At 37.2% G+C, this 18,036-nt stretch overlaps 1 protein-coding gene across 4 annotated transcripts; it reads left to right on the forward strand.

The window, feature by feature from the left end:
• The first annotated feature begins 48 nt into the window (after window positions 1–48).
• ALG11 (ALG11 alpha-1,2-mannosyltransferase) lies at window positions 49–17,870 on the forward strand. Of its 4 annotated transcripts, none has more exons than XM_032213324.1 (5): window positions 49–234; window positions 11,657–11,752; window positions 13,865–14,098; window positions 15,423–16,351; window positions 17,502–17,870. In XM_032213324.1, the coding sequence occupies exons 2-5, from the start codon at window positions 11,742–11,744 to the stop codon at window positions 17,771–17,773; spliced, it is 1,446 nt and encodes a 481-aa protein (XP_032069215.1). In that variant the 5' UTR covers window positions 49–234; window positions 11,657–11,741; the 3' UTR covers window positions 17,774–17,870. The 4 variants fall into 4 exon arrangements, with proteins under 4 accessions (XP_032069215.1, XP_032069212.1, XP_032069216.1 ...); XM_032213325.1 differs by lacking the exon at window positions 49–234 and adding an exon at window positions 1,157–1,312; XM_032213321.1 differs by lacking the exon at window positions 11,657–11,752.
• The last annotated feature ends 166 nt before the right edge of the window (window positions 17,871–18,036 follow it).

Raw genomic sequence — 18,036 nt, forward strand, 5'->3', positions numbered from 1 at the left:
ATGGCCTGGGTGAGGCAATCCCATGTATAATTAACTCTTCCAGCCGAACTTTCTTTCATCTTCAGTCAAAAGCATGTTCAAAATACTGGGAACCCAGATTTAAAGAGATCAACATGAAAAGGGCACAATGTTTATTGAAGTTTTTCTGTGTGACAGACAGAAAATGTGAGCTGTGTGATGAAAAATGATCAGTCCTACTAACAAACGCAGAAGGAATGAAAATATCAAGCAAAGGTACTTTATGAATTATGTTTACCTAATAAAAAGGGCCTCAATAAATGTTACCCTAACTTTTCTTTCTTGCTGCAAGTTACTCCTATCTCACTTGACATGACTTCTGAAGTCTGCAAGTCTCAGATCATGAATCGGTGGCAGTTTATTTTCCATACAGAATTTCATTTCTCATTGTGGTTACTAAATGAATCTAATCAAGTTTGCTATTATTTCAAAAATCAGTTGATGTTTGCAAATCTCAGAACATGAATCTGTGGCAGTTTATTCTCTATATAGAATTCCATTTTGCACTGTTTACGAAATGAATCAAATCAAGCTTGATATTATTTCAAAATTCAATTGATGTTTGCTTTCAACAAATTCTTATGAATTTGCATGTGTTTTGCATATACTAAAATACTACTGCCAGACATCAAGCTCCCTAAAATTTTATCAAAACAAGCTTCCTGGGTCCATGCCACAACTTCGGCAAGGTTTCATTATACTTTCATAGGAAAGCCACGAGATAACTTTTCAAGAGATTATTAACTAATTTCAAACACATTATTAAAGTATTGCTCCTAATTCTCCAATCAGTAAGCAGCTCCCTGGAGCAGCTTTGATTTCTTTTGAAACAAAACTAGGGCAGATTTTTTGGCATGTTGTACTGTAATGTTTGCAGTTATTTGCATATTCATAATTCATATCAATGCAGGAACACAAAGTAGAAGCAGAGAACCTGTGGACCTACTGATGTCACTGCACTACATTTCCCAGCATGCTTTCTCATTTGCCCTACTGGTTGAGGATGCTGAACTCCTATTTCATTAAACATCAAGAAGACTCACCTCGAATGCTGCATAACTCAATCCAAATTTCTCAAATATCTCTGTCCTCTTCCCCAGCATACTTATCTAAGTTTTGCAATAATATCCTTCCCTAGTCCCAAAGGTGCTTTTTCAAGAGGCAACTGGACTTTCTGGTTTTCTTTGAAGATGTTTCGCTTCTCACCCAGGAAGCTTCTTCAGCTCATCCTTCCCTAGTGTTTCTGAATCTGTAGTTTCTTCTCAGAAAAGGACTTGCATTAGCGCATCCTCAGGTAGAATTAAAAGGTTTTGATGTCTCCCCTCTGATTCATATCTCAGTTGAAAGGAAGGGTTTTTCCACATACAATCACAGAAAATGCCCTTACAAATTGTAGCATGAAAACAGCTAGCCTGACCTTGGAGGAGCAAATACGCCCCCTTTTTCATAATCTTTTGGATCCTCTCACAACAAAAGCTTCTTAAAAGCCACTAAACAAAAGGAATGTAATTTGAACTTCAGACTCTAAAATAAAACCGAAGAAAGGGAAAAGATGTTTAATAAGAGAATACAGTAGATCAGATGTGTTTATGCATTAAAGCAGCTTATTCTCTAAAAACAGGATGACTCTTCTATATTTATTAAGGTGAGACATCCATTTAGGCAGTATAATTCTAGCTCTGTCATTAGGCTTATCATATTCTAGGCAGCAGAAATCCCCCTTATATTTTTTCCAAATAATTCAACAATATGCCTAACACACTTTCTTCCTCTTATTTTCCCTATGAGTGAAATGGGTTGGGCTGAGAGAGAGTGATTGGCCCAAGTCAACCATGCCTAAGGTTACGTAGGACTAGGAGAACGCATGGTCTCTTGATTTCTAGCCTAGTGCCTTAGATCAAACTGGCTGCTAATCTTATTTCAATAGGAGAAGGAATCATCTTATTTTAGATTAAAGTATTACTTGTTTGTTTATTTAGACTAGAGAAATGATGGTTCCTATTGCCTAAGTGGTAAGAAAATAATTTCAACAGATGCATCCCTTGGAGTTGTCCATTCTTCTGGAAAGAACCACAGTGCTTGTTAGAACACAGTAACCTGTGTTTACATGTCACATTAAGCTACGTTTCCTACCATAATGCACAAATCATGCACCTCCGTTTTAAGACAAGATTGTGAAATATGTAACCCTTCATATTTTGTGCCTTGTACTCATAATTCCCAGCTGGTAAAAGCATTGAGAATGAAGACTGTAATCCAAAACACTTAGAAGACCTGGTTTCTTACCACTGTTTGGACTTGATAATGTTGGATTACAACCTCTATCAGTCCCCATCATACGATCAAAAACCAAAAAGAAAAATTACAGAGAACACATGCCTTTAGACCCCCATAATGCATATCATTGTATACTATTTTACAAACTGTATTTCTAGCCCAGATACATATTCAAAAGTTTACTGTCATATTCTAACTTGTCCAGGAAAAAAACTAAAATATTACATAATTGTCTGGCGAATGACAAAAGCAATTGGCAAGAATTAAAATCATATAAATCTAAGATTATTATGTCTAAAAATGTAGGACAACGCATATCAAAGAGTGCTGAATCCAGCAGGACTACATAAAGGATTTATATAAGCCTAAGGAGGAATGAAACATTCTACAGTACCTACACATGAATCCAAATGGATACTTGATGGCTATCACAAAACATTGCTGTTCCTGTGATTTTAAAATAAGGAGCCCGCTGGAGCTTAAAATTGAGAAAACATTTTGAAAACATTGAAGAGCAATATTAGGTTCATATTTTATATTAATTACCAATATAGATATTTCTGCCTTAGTAGTTTTTGAGGGACATATCTATTTTGATTGTAAATCATAGTACATGGATTAATGTGATATTTTATTAAGCAACAGTACTTTATTAATTAATCATTATTACACCACTGTTAACTTTCCCTTATATATTCTTTTATTCTAATCTTCTAGAGCAGGGGTCTCCAATCTTGGGAACTTTAAGACTTGTGGACTTCAACTCCCAGAACTCTGGGGGTTGAAGTCCAAAAGTCTTAAAGTTCCCAAGGTTGGAGACCCCTGTTGTAGAGGATAGGGCCACTGTTCAAAAACTTTTCTTCACTCCTATTTTTTTTCCAGAATTACAATGAACCATGGCTATTAAAACAAAAAAAGTCACTTCCTTTCTGTTTTTTTAAAGGAAATAGTGCAATGCACTTATAAAATATAAATAGAAATTACTAAAATTATAAAATATCAATTTCTGTAGCTTCATATTAATCTTCCTTTAGAAGTACAACAAGAGCAGATTTAATCTTCAAATGATTTTCTACTTTGCAACTCTCCTGCAATGTCCCTATTTTTTTTTTTTAACCAAGTATTGCGATTCGATCCTGAACATGTTTATTCTGGCTAAACTCAATGATATGTATTGCCAAAAACCTATACAGAATTACAGCATCAACCAATTATAGATGACACAGCTTATTCACAGTGAAACACAGACATTCAATGTGTGGCATACAAGAAATCTGACTATCAATATTGCTACTTACTGTGTATGTCTCTAATTTAAAATATCTTCTGTTCAAAATATTTGAATGCATTCTGGAAGCTAAGCATTCCACAGTTGTCAGTACTGCTACAATGCATACCATGAGAAAAGCAAAAGCAGTCAGGAATTAAAAGCCACATGCTGATCATATGAAGGGACTTGGGCTTTATTAATCTAATTGGAATTTAACAAGATTATGGCAAGAAATTGCTTGCATATGTTTTATCCAGTGACCATGTAAATATTTAAATATTAGTGGTTGCATTTCTTCTATTTGTGTTCAATTCGGTTCACCCACAAATGCGCGCCCGACAAATGCGCGCTGCCAAAACCGCCGCGACAAAACAGCGCCGCCAAAATGGCGCCCACTAAAGCGCACCGAAAAATGTGCACCGACAAAAGCGCGCCATCGAAAACAATGCGAAAACAATGGTAACAACATTAACAACCCTAACCCTAACCCTAACCCAAAAACCCTAATCGCGTTTTTGTGGGCACGGTTTTGTCGGCGCCGTTTTGTCGCGGCGGTTTTGTCGGCACGCATTTGTCGGGTCACAGTTCAATTCATGGAGACTGCCCAGACAAATCACTGCAGGTGTTTTGGCAATTTTTTTTTTAGAAATGGTTTGCCCTTGCCTCCTTTTTAGGGCTGAGAAAGAATGACTGGCTGAAGGTCATCCAGCTGACTCTGTGTCTAAGGTAGACTAGAGCTCACCATTTCCCAGCATCTAGCCTGATTATTTAACCACTATACCAAACTGGTCCTCGAAATCTTAATACCAAATGCTAATGTTTTAATACTAATATTAAATAAAGAAATTGTTTCAAAATATCTGAAAGTTAAAAAAAGAAATTTATTATTACTATTTCAAGATGTCCCTTTTCCTGAAAATTTGAACAAACTTTATTTTTCACACTTCTTAACTGCCCATATCCCTCAAGTCATAATTATTTCTTTTTAAATTATAACATAAAACAATTTAGCTAAAAAATAAACTACACAATGTTTCATAAAATACTACATCAAGAAATAAACCGATGAAGAAATTGCTTGCCACAAATACAAACAACCCTTCAGTTTTCAGAAGTCCAGGAAAATAATAACAATAAACCGAAACTAATAGTGATCCTATTCAGGTTCAGAAAATTTAAAAAAGTAAACATTATAGGTGTCAAAACACGAATTCTGAGCCTCAGTCTATGACGGCTGTGTTACTCTGTGATGGCTAAAATTAGGATACTAGTAGCATCTTTTCCAAGTAACAAAAGGAAAGGCAGGTTGGTTACACAGATGCAGACTACAGGTAGTCCTTGACTTACAACAGTTCATTTAGTGACTGTTCAAGGTTACAATAGCACTGGAAAAAAGTGACTTATGGCCATTTCTCACACTTATGACCGCTGCAGCATCCCTATGGTCAAGTGATCAAAATTCAGATGCTTGGCAACTGGCTCATATTTATGATGGTTGCAGTGTCCCAGGATCAAGCAATCCCTTTGTGTGAACTACTGACAAATCAATGGGGAAGCCAGATTCACTTAACCACTGTGTTATTAACTTAACTGCAGTGATTCACTTAACAACTGTGGCAAGAAAGGCCATAAAATGGGGCATTCGCTTAACCATCTCAATTAGTAACAGAAATTTTGGGCTTAATTGTGGTTGTAAGTCAAGGGCTACCTGTGCTTGTAATTACAGATTAAAAGTAATTACTAATTACCAATTGCATTTTTTAAAAAAACCCATTGTGTTTGATGAGGCTATCTGGGATGTCCTCAAATTCTTTAATTTACTTTGTACAGGATTTCTCATCCAACAGTGCTGTTGAAGTCTCACTTTTCCAAACATTTGATCTTGAGGTCTGTTATGCCGTAATCAGAGAAACGGAAACATTCTGATGTTATTTTGTCTTTTGTGTTTTGATTTGTTCATTAATTATTTTGCACAAAGATTGACCTATTTGTCCTATATAGAGTCCAGAGGAGCAATGCTGGCTGATGATGGCGTGTATCACCATAGAGAAAGGGGGGGGGGGGAGAGACCTCTTTGAACTTTTACACCTGTTTGTGCTAGCTTTTGGTTTCATAAGTTGTCCTTTGTCTATGGCCCTTTCTTTTTTGTTAAACCAAAGATTTCTTGTGCAGAGAGGCAGCCACATGTTGTACATTTAAAGCAGCAAAATTTCCCCAAATTTAAACGTGAGATTGATCATTTTCCTTGGGCCTACAATTCATTCAAAGCAAAAATATAATGAATTATGATTTATTGAATTCTGAAATAATTACTACTGCTACTAAGAGCTCGGGAAGTAGCCAAGAATCAGCATGAACATATACTGTATACGAATAAACAGGGAAGATTTTCATGTTAAAGTCAAGTTTTTATGCCTTCAGATGGAAATCAAAGAAATGACTGAAAGTGTAACAAATCATAATGAATTCACTTTACATGAATTCACAATTGCAACTTTAAAAGCTTGCCTTTCTTATATCGAGAAGAGCTCTATATGTAAATGGAATGATAATGTTTCTCTATTTTGAACATCACTAGTCTATTCCCTAATTGCTTAGGTGCTCCCAATTACAAAAACTGCCTAACAAAGCAAAAATTATTTGTTTAGTTAAGTCACTCAAATAAGAGGATGTTGACTTGTTCCTTCTCTTATCAGCCAAGTAATAAAACCAAAATTACTTCTTGGTTACCCTAGTTAGCTTATAACAGACGCAATAAACCAAAACTGCTTGTTTGGATTGATTTATCCATCTATTCACTATATTACACTATAAAAATGTACTTAGCATATATAGCGGAGAACATATTTGAGAGGAGGTGCAAATCTGAAGCAAACAGACTACAGTAGTTTATCCTTCTGTGCTCCACTCAGTAATGCCCTTTAATGCTAGGCAAATGAGAGAAACTCTTGACATGAAACCTATTAAATAAAACCTCATTAAAAATTGATCCTACCTTAGGGTGTATAAGACTGAAATTCATCTGATGGCTCTATGAAGGAAACTTTTAAGAAAGAGCACAAGTGACCTTATCTTTGACGTGTCCTCTTTAGCAACTTTTTCTTTTCAATTACATTGCAGCAACTGCTTTGTGAAGTTCTGCTCCATTACAATGTCACTAGCTGATGTCTGGTTTGCCCTGTAGCATTATAATTTATAACATGGTTTGATCAGTTTTGTCTGAGTAGTCTGTAAAATTCAACTGTGGTTTCTAAACTTCATCCATATCTTAGCACCGTGATGGCGAACCTATGGCACATGTGCCACAGGTGGCACGGAGAGCCATTTGTTAGGGCATGTGAGGCGTTGTCCTGTCAGCTCCAGCGGGCATGCATGCGCTGGCCAGCTGACTTTGGCCTTCTTTTGAGGCCATTTTTCGCCCTCCGGAGACTTCCTTGAATTCAGGAACAAACTTCCGGTTTGGCCGTTTTTTGCCCTCTGGAGGCTTCAGGGAAGCCTCCTGAAGGCTCCGGAGGATGAAAAACAGCCCTACGGCCAAACCGGAAATCCATTCCCAAACTTCCAGTTTGGCCATAGGGCCGTTTTCACCTTCCATAGGCTTCAGGGGAGCTCCTGAAGCTTCCAGAGGGCCTTAGGGAGGAGGCTGTTTTTGCCCTCCCCAGGCTCCTAGAATGCCTCTAGAGGCTGGGGAGGGCAAAAAAAACGCACCAAAAGTGGGGGGGGGGGTTTACACTGGTCGTGCACACATGCGCACGCGGGGGGGGGTGTCACACACATAGCATTATACATGTGGCATGCCTACACACGAACCCCCGCTTTTGGCGTGCGATCTAAAACAGGTTCGCCATCACTGTCTTAGCATCACTTATGGACCTAACCACAGTGACCTTTTGAACACTATGAATAGAGCAAATCATGGATGTGTGAAGCTAGTCATTTAATCTTTCTATGAAATGTCAGGTGTCATTTCTCACAGCCTCTCAGAATTTTATATTTGCCCTATTACTGTGAAACCGAATATGGCAGAGTTTGACTATTATCTGTTAGTGTTTGTAAAATTTAGCAAGGCTGATAACATGTACAGTGAACACATGAGACCTTTGTGATCAATGACCGACTGCTTGCAAAAGTAAAGCGTTTAAGTGCATTAAAATCAATTTAAGGGAGTGGAGAGAAGCTGACATAGAAAAATATATACTAAAAAAACCACTAGTGACCTCTGTGAAAAATTAAACCATTGTTCTGTAAATAAGGATAGTTTTCTAGGCCTCTGGATGGACACAATTTATGTCCATATTATTTGCTCACAGTGTTTGTTATAAGATTTAACTCTTTACAACAAACTAGTCCTTTGAGCAAAAGAGATATATGTTTCTCTCTTCCTGGAGAAACGTTAATAAGAAAAATAACCTTCAGTATAAGAACTCTGTCGTGATTATTTTGAAGTAGTGGCAACAACAATTCACCCTCCATTTATTTACCCTGCAATAAAATTTTAAAAATGCCACTTTTGCCCAATTGAACTCATTTTCACCAGAGCCTGTACTGAAAAGTCTGCAGTAATAACATATACAGCCTGAATGACTTAGGGCCCTTCGATGGAAGGAACGGTCTCTTCCTTTTATGAACTTAGACAACCGATCTTAGATTTGCATGTAAAAATGTTGCTCTCAAAAGCAAGCAAGGAAAGCCTTCTGACCTGCTGCCAAGCTATGGGACACAATCTCTCAAATTCTGCATTACTGCATTACTGGTGGGTCTTGTTGTGACCCACCAGCTGCCAGTGGAGTTGGCGGCAGACTTGGACGATGAGGAGGTTGGGGAAGAACATGGGCCAGTTCTTGGGCCTGGAGAAGGCACTGATGGATGCTCGGCGTTGGATACAGAGATAGAGCCAGGGCCATCCAACATTTTTAGCCACCAGAGAGGCATCTGTCTTTGGAGGCTGCTATGAGTGAGGAGGAAGAACAGCTGGGGCTTGTTCCAGATGCACATATGTGCAGAGCTGTTAGGAGAGGTGAACAACGGAGAACAAGGAGTCAACTCGGGAAGCAAGGCACATATGGATGTTGAATGGCCCCTCCTTGGCTAGGGAATGAATAGAAGGAAAGGGGAATGGTTGTTGTAGGAGACAACAGTTCATATTTCTCATCATGTTTTGTGCCACAGAGACTGCTTGCCAGAACTTGCAACCTTGCAACCAGAATTTGCAACCTTTCAGCTGGAAGGTCAGCCTGGCAATTATTGCAAGGAACTGATAAGGTGTATTACTGCAGTTAACTCTTTGAAGGCTTATTGCCTGGACTTTTTGGTGTGTGAATGCCATTAATTCACAGGAGATAAATAAAGAGGGGTTTTTTTGTGACACTGAGTTTGTTTCTTGTTTCTGGTAAGGCTGGTCAGAACAGGTCTCTTTCCAGGCTCTTAATTATTAACTGGCTTTAATATTAGTTGTATTTAAACATCCATATTACTTTCAGTAATTCTGAATGCTCACTGATCAGAAAGGTAAGCATAAATTACTACATATCTTAAAGCAAAGAAATCTTTAATTTTGCTACAAGTATAATCTAACTGCTCTATCTGGAAAATCCATCCTGACTCTAGAAGAAATAAATTACAAATGCTGTCATCTTTACTGCCCATTTTGAAAATCTAGTATTACTTTGAAGCTAATCTGTAAGTATTTAGTCCTACTTTTTTCTAGGAGGAAGAACAAATTGCAAAGAAATGCCTTATATTGTATTCTAAATCATTCAACAAATTGAAGCTAAAATCACTATAGTTGGAAAAAAAGTATCCTAATAAATGGAAGCATCTCTTTTTCACAATGATTTTTTAAAAATGTTCATGCATTGAAAAATAATTGGAAGTCCTTTGTTTTATATAAAATATAAAATGAAAGACAAGTAGAGGTTAAAATTCTAGCCGAGAAAATAATTAAAATTAGGAATTGTTGCACTGGGCTTTTTCTCTTAGGAAAAAAAAAACAGTTTATCCTTACCCCCTAAGTTTTCATGAGTATATGAAGTCATGAAAATTGTTGGTCAAGTACCTCTGCTGAGTCTAACTGATTCTAGGACTATTCTCTGATGTTTCCCCATTTTTCCTGAGTAGATAAGCTACTCTCTCTTTTTTCTTCTTCTCTTTGGATAATTTGTTCTGCTCAACAGAGAAATCAGATTGGTTCCTTTCTTAGATTCAAATGCACACATTGCAATCTGCAATTTAAAAAAGTAGGTACATTTCAGAGGATCAGAAGCTAGAAAGAATCTGTATAAACAAGTCCTTCAAAACTTTGCATAACCTTCATTTCCCTAGTCTCTTCCCCAACTGCTGAAAAATCCCTAGAAATTGTATATAAGCTAAAATACATGCAATAAAAATAGTTACAAATTCTTCCTTTGTTGTTTGTCTTTTCTTCCATTCCCAGAAAGTCTTTGTATTTGTTAAATCCTGCTGTCCAGTTTGAGATTTCATAGTTATACATGGCAGAAATAATAATCATATTGAGAATTATGGTATACTTTTCATATCAATTTTTCCATAGTCTGCCTAGATTTTGAAGAAAAAGAAAATAAAATTTCCTTTTAAACAATTTTTAAAAATATAATTATTTCAAATTACCCCCTTTTGTGTAGACTTAAATAAAAGAAATTTGATCCGGAATAATGTCAGGTTTCCAAGTGATGGAACCTATTCAAAAGAAATATGCAAACTCCATCTTTCAAAACAAATTTCTTTTATTTAGGTAGACATCAAATTGGCGAAGTCTGTTGTAATTCCAAATCTGACACAAACCGGAATTACAATCCTCCAGGATTGGGCGGCCTATAAATTGATTTAATAATAAATAAATAAATAAATACACCACATAATATTGAAAATTAAAAAGTCACATTCTCCAATAAAAGCAAAAATCATCATTGCCCCGTTGTCTTCAACTTCACCTCCAGCTCTCAGCAAGGACAGCCTCTGTTCCCACAGGAAAGAAGATCACCTAGCCAAAGCAATCCTCACTATCTATTCGTTCCCCGCAACCTTAAGAATGTGGCGAGCCCCCCCAAAAAACCCTTACATAGTAAAGAGAAAGAAAAGAAATGAACGAGTATAATAAAGAGCTAAATAAAATGGCTACACATGTCAATTTCGGGTTCGACAATCAGCCTGCAGAAACTTTAGACAAAATTAGTGAGATTCTTCTCTGTAATTATGAAATACTCTTTAGCAATTTAAAATAGTACCACAAATTATATTTTCACCATATCCTCATTCTAAGGTCACGTCAAATTCCATAGTATGTGAAAAAAGAAAAATAAACTGACATAATTACGAACTATAAGCACAAATAATTAAAATAATTTTAAAAACTAAAAATAACATTACAGAAAACTCACCAATGCAGGTTTTCTGCATTGCAAGTTTTAAGAGAGCTTTAGAAAAGTATCAAAGAGCAACACCTTGTGGACTTCAATAGATGTGAATTCATTTTGTAGCTCCAATAAATCTATATAAAACCAATGGGGTGCTTTTAAAACAATGTTCCAGTTTTAACTCTATTTAGCTATATAATCATAATCGATCAATAACAAACTGTATTTGTTAATGATATTTTAAGAAAACTATCTGCAAGTGGAAATTTGAATTGATTCGTATTAGACAGGTTTCATTTTAAATTGTTAGAGGTCCCCCTTACAGCCCCCGAAGCGGCTGTAAGAACGTTTTACAGATTAATATGTGCATTTTATTTACCCAGCCAATAGCTGCTCTTTTTCATGCCTCACTGCAAATTTCTTTACGAGCCACTTCCCACCTTCAAGCAATGCAAGAAAAGCACTTCAAATTTTTGCGCGGTTCATGTCTGTCTACTTATTGGCTGCTTTTGCAGGCTCTCATATGGTATTTTGTAGGAAGAGAGAGAGACGTGGCACTTTACGGTAGTCAAAATTTAGGCGTCTGGTAGCAGTTTTCCCGACTAACCCGTTTTGTTAAAAGACTTTGTGGGCTGCACTTCGCATTATCAGCTGCGTTAAAGTGGGTGTTTTGACAACCGATGGCAACCTCCACAGACGGCAATCTTTCTTGTCATAGAAACGGCGACAGACTTTTGGTTATTAGGAAAGGATCGTAGGTCTTTGAACAAGGAAGAGGCAGACATTGTAAATCGGGAGCCGTTATGGGAAACAGGTACGGCTACATGTTTTCCTCCCTCTGCATGCAACGCTGTCAACGATCAGAAGCATTCATTGACAGTCACGGGACGGCGAAACTATGGCCCTTTTATGACTCGTGGACTTCAACTCCCAGAATTCCTGAGCCATCATGGCTGGCTCAGGAATTCTGGGAGTTGCAGTCCACGAGTCATAAAGGGGCCATAGTTTCCCCCGCCTCTGATTTACGCCTACGCCCACAATTCGTTTGGGAAGGGAATAGTCGTTTCAGGGCTAGAGCGTCGGGGCGGACCAACGACTTCCGGGCCTGGATGGGGTACGTTCGCCCCTAAAATGGGGACCTTCAAACAGCTTTTCAGGTGAGAGTTGGCCTTGTGATATTTTAAAAGAGTAAGAGATGTATCACGATATAAATTTCCTAGATTCCTTTCCGATCATCAAGGGCAAGGACTATCAACCTGAAGAGGAATAGGTAGCGTCTTCATTGTAAAGCGGTAACTACAGGAAAATCTCTCACCGTCTACTTATTTTTTCAGCCATAAATGTCTGGGTATAATAAATGTTCGTTTTGCATTCTTCTTCTAAAAGCTAAAAATTAGAGCGAATGAGACCTAAGCCAAAACGTGTATGTACTGCTCAAAAAAAAAAGGGCAAAATGCCACTCCAATACAGTAACTTATGGTCACGATTGAGCCCAAAATTTCTATTGTTAAATAAGACATTTGTTAAGTGAGTTTTGTCCCATTTTACGACTTTTTGTGCCTCTGTTGTTAAGTGAATCACTGCAGTTGATGAGTTAGTAACTCAGTAACACTGCAGTGGTTAAATTAGTAATATGGTTTTCATGTGAATCTGGCTTCCCCATTTAATTTGCTGGTCAGAAGGTTGCAAAAGGTGGTGACACGACCCCGGGGACGCTGAAATGGTCATAAGTATGAACCAGTTGCCAAGCATTTAAATTTTGCTCGCATAATCATGGGGATGCTGCAAAGTTCGTAAGTATGAAAAACGGTCATAAGTCAATTTTTTCAGTGCTGTTGTAACTTCAAACGGTCACTAAATGAACTGTTGTAAATTGTATGCTCCATCTTCCTTTTTAATTCTTCACCTGTATGAATTTGTCAGATCAGCCTTTTTGCCCCTTTTTCATTCAAATGCTTAGGATTTTACCAGGATGTTCCCACCATTAAGAATGGATTATCTTGATTCAAGAATCAGTAGCAGTCTTGGTGATAGATCTGCATTATTCGTCTCTGTCTTGTATAGACCACTTGTGATTGGAAGAGTTGCTGCAGCTCAGATACCCTTATTGGAGAATGCCTTGAAATTGAATACTTTCCTATTGTTAACCCAAATGGGCAAATCAATTATTTATTTTGGTGTTGTAGTGAAGGTGCTGGGCCAGAAAACCAAGAGGCTAGGATTTCTAGACCTCCGTTAGGATGAAAGCCAGCTGGGTAACCCTGGGTCAATCACTGTCTGACAGCCCAGCCGGGCCCACTTTACAGAATATTGTGGGGAAAATAGGAACTGGGAGTATTAGGTATGTTCATTGCCTTGAGATAACAATCCATCTGGGTTGATGCTATTTAAAAATATACACACATGTAAAGCCCCTTCTCTGTTACAGAGCTACATTGCTAAGCACATATAAAAGCTGTAGACCAACCCCACAGGGAAGCATTTACATAGATAGTACAGTAGATGCTTTCTTGGTAAAAATATATTATGCAGTATGGCTGAACCTACAAAATCTATGGATATGTACTGGTTTTGAAATCTGGTTAAAGATGACTTGCCACTGATTTTATTCTCTCATCCGTGTAGGAGAATACCCCTTTATGATTACTGGCAAGAGAACAAACACATTCCTTAATAGGGGGTCAAATAAATTGACTTTTCGTTTCTAGCTTTTTGTAAAATTTAAGTTCTGCTCTGTGGATGGTGATCTTGCATTTTGTCTCTCATAGCTAATTTACTTAAACAAATGACATGCATTAATGAATGTTATTATTAGGAACACAAATATTTCAAGCATTATCTTTTCTAAGTTTTTGAATAGTTTCCAGAGTTCATTATGATGTCTTAAAGCTATATTTCAACTTCGCATTTTCTTCCACCCTCACAGATTACTCTATTCATTGATTATACCTGCCTTCATATTAGCTGGAGGTTTATTTCTCTGTCTGTTGCTTCTACTCTATTGTTTACGATTCTGGCTTCAACGACGGAGAAATCTACTAACGCCTCCAGGGGATGATGGGGAAAAGCCACTCGTAGTTGCATTTTTCCATCCATATTGTAATGCTGGTGGTGGTGGAGAGAGAGTGCTATGGTGTGCTTTGAGAGCTTTACAGAAAAAGTAAGTAAAGACATGTTCATGCTTAAATATATGTATTTCTGTATCTTCTGTATCTTGAGCCTATCTTCTGGAGTATTGGCTATTCCTGCCAGCTTGATGCAATCTGCAAATTTAATGAGTTCCCCTTCTAACCCCTCGCCTAACTCATTGATGAAGATATTGAAGAGTAGGTCAGTTTTGAGCCAAATGTATATAATTAACTAGAAAACATACCCTCCCCGTTGGGTCATTATTTCAAGCATATTTCCTTACCTAAATAGAGTGCAGTGAGTGTAGAAGTGACTTCTGACTTCCCATTGAATTTCTGGTGGGAATCTGGCAGGGAGCATTGGAAACCCCCTCCTCTCCAGGTAGCTAAGTGGCTGCTGGTGGATGGGAGAGGGAGCGAGGGATTGTGATCTGGTTGGGAAACTGTCACAGAACATTGAAAATGATCACGTGATTGCAAGTGCAGTAGCAGCACTTGAAGCAGCCCCCAAATTCCCCAAATTTCATTCCCTTGGGAGTCATGGGTCCAAGATTTGGGGCACAATCTGTAAATTAGCCCATTTGAGGTACCTTGGTTCAAAAATAGTTGCCCTATTGCTGTCCCAGCCCAACACTAGGTTCATTGCCTCATGTGCCCTGGCCCAAAACTGAATACACTGAGGTAGAGATTGGAAACAAAAGTTTATTTTTAGTGACAATAGAAATTCTCCCTCAAAGCTGTTATACCCCACTGATCTCTCATGGTGGTTTTTATACAGCAATTTCCACTATTTCACCCAGTTAAAAGTTCATGACAATGAGTGTTTTAGTAATATATGAATTCTTGTGTGGGACCATTCTTAGATAATAGTGAATACATCTAAGGAAAAAACCCTCAGTAAACCATGCTTGCGTTTACATTGTCACAAAGCTAATTTAGAATTGATTTAAACATATATGATTGGAATTTAATTTAGAACACACAAACATGTCTGTCTATCTGATCTATCATCTGTCTGTCTGTCTATTTGTCTATCTATTTTTGTGAGGTGGGCCTTGTAAAAACTTCTGTGATGCTCTAAATGGATTGGGGCTGATATAGCATATAACTTCTTCTTAAGAAACCAACTATAGAACTCTGCTATGGGCATAGCGTGACAGAATAATTAATCATCTTTCCTCATTTAAAACATTTTTTTTTGAGTTTCTGCAAAGCCTCATAGCAAAAGCTTTGGGAGTAATTTTTAAATATCCAGGTATTATATAGCATTAAGCCATGGATTTAAAATTAGCTGAAAAGAGAACAAAATGTTGTCTGCATCTGAAATATTTTAATAGGAAAACATTTTATTTCCAGGTACAAGAATGCCTCCTATATTGTCTACACAGGTGATACTGATGCTAGAGCTGAGCATATTCTACAAGGTGCATACAGGCGATTCAACATCAGACTGAAACACCCTGTGAAGTTTGTGTTCTTGAATAAGCGCTACTTAGTAGAAGCCTCCCGTTATCCGTATTTCACTCTGTTAGGTCAGAGCTTAGGATCTGTGTTTCTTGGCTGGGAAGCTCTTACGAAGTGTATCCCTGATATTTATATTGACTCCATGGGTTATGCATTCACGCTTCCTCTCTTTAAATATCTGGGAGGTTGCCGAATAGGATGTTATGTTCACTATCCTACAATCAGTACTGATATGCTTTCTGTGGTCAGGAATCAGCATGCACGATTTAATAATGCAGCCATTATCACAAAAAATCCCCTCTTAAGTAAAATGAAACTTGTATATTATTACTTTTTTGCTTCCATATATGGGCTAGTTGGTTCTTGCAGTGACACTGTCATGGTTAATTCTACATGGACTCTCAATCACATCCTTTCCCTCTGGAGGTGTAACGACCGCACAAGCATTGTGTATCCACCTTGTGACGTACAGACTTTCCTGGATATTCCACTACAAGAAGAAAATGGGATTATAAAACCAACAGTTGTTTCTATAAGCCAGTTCAGGCCGGAGAAGGACCACTCCCTGCAGATTAGAGCTTTTGCTAAATTTTTGGCTAAAACTGAAGGACAGCCACTCTTGCCAAAGCTTATTTTGATTGGGGGCTGTCGTAACCTAGATGATGACCAGCGTGTAAATGAACTTAAGAAGCTCTGTCAAGAGTTAGGCATTGAAAAAAAGGTGGAATTCAAAGTTAATATTCCATTTGAAGAACTAAAGAGGCATCTGGCTGATGCAACTATTGGACTTCACACCATGTGGAACGAACATTTTGGAATTGGTAGGTATTTTTGTGTATGTTCTATAAACTGCTGCTTAGAAAATTTGGGTCAGTAAAATAGATTGTGTAACTAAGGTTTAATTTGCATTTTCAGATCAAAAAATGACATTCTGTCCTCAATACTACATCAAATTCGCATGGCGATTTACTATAGTGGCCTGACCTAAAATGGTATATAAACTGCCATGAATACTTACTATTAATAACCAGATATTATATTCTCATCAAGATTTTACATGATTATCTCAGGTTTTCTCTGTTCACTCATAGTCCTAAAAAGTAGCAAATGCTACTTATTATGATTCGCATGTCATAAACATTATACATTTTTAACTTTAATTTGTTTAATATTTTTGACATTCATGGCCAAATTGTGAACTCTATTAAATACTGAAACCGAATACTTAGGAATTTTAAATAAAGATCAACAAGTAAGAGGCAATCTCCCCAGAAACCCATAATAGTGAAATGTTTGATGGGAGATACACTAGTTTGCTCCAATACATTAAACATTTCTCTGAAATTTATTGATTTCATAGTATCTATAGCCTGCCCCAATGGTGCAGACTGGGCGGTAACCAACATTAAATAAATCCAATATTAACACAAATGTCATATAAGGGTACATCCAGTACATTTGAACTCAGAAGCTTATTAGCAGCCAATGATATGGCCTCAAAATCAGTGTTATTCTGCTCTATCAAGCTCTTCTACTCAATCCAGACACTACATTCTGTATCTCCTGTAGCTTCTGTGTTGTCTTCGAAGGTAGATAGTTCTTCAGATAGGGCTGAAAATTTGCACCAGCCAAAGCTGGTTAAAGCTTGACTCCCCTTACTGTTGAAGCTAGAGCTGCCAGTCAAAGAGACCATGTCTTTAAATTTCCTGTGAGTAATTTACTTGGATTTTATGACTGCAGGATCAGGACTGGAATCTTAGGATAAACATATATTTTGATGACTACTTTTTGGAGAGTATTTTTTACCAAGTTGTTTCAAATTTTCATTGGTGCACGTGCTACTTTAAAATCAGAAAACAAGAGTTGTGCCTTTTCTTTTGTATGCAAAGTTGTAATAGGAAATGGCATTCTTGGTTGAGAAAGAATGAAAGAACCACAGTATTACAGCAATCTGTTCTATGTCTTCTACAGGAATTGTTGAATGTATGGCAGCTGGCACAATTATTCTTGCTCACAATTCTGGAGGCCCCAAATTAGATATTGTGGTACCATATGAAAGAAATATAACTGGATTTCTAGCAGAAGATGAAGATGGCTATGCAGACTCTATGGCTCACATCTTTTCATTATCTCCTGAAAAAAAGCTGCAGATCAGACAAAGCGCTCGTGAATCTGTGAAGAGGTTTGCTGATCAAGAATTTGAGGAAACATTCTTATTATCTGTAGAACGGCTATTTAAATAAAATATTTTGCTTATAAATATATGACATACTTGAGTTATTATGGAACTACAAATACATGTTCTACGTTTCTATTCATAGTGCAACAAAGATTTTACTCTTTAAATATTAAAGATATCTTGATAGAGCATATTTGACAGATTTTTAATGTCAAATAGTATTTAAGGCCCTACTTCCCAAAATTATCACAAAATTATCCAGCATTCAATAATGATTATCTAATTTTTGTCATAATAGCACTAAGCATATATTTTAATGATTTAATT

The sequence above is a fragment of the Thamnophis elegans genome, chromosome 3 (genome assembly GCF_009769535.1).
Source record: "Thamnophis elegans isolate rThaEle1 chromosome 3, rThaEle1.pri, whole genome shotgun sequence".
NCBI lineage: Eukaryota > Metazoa > Chordata > Lepidosauria > Squamata > Colubridae > Thamnophis > Thamnophis elegans.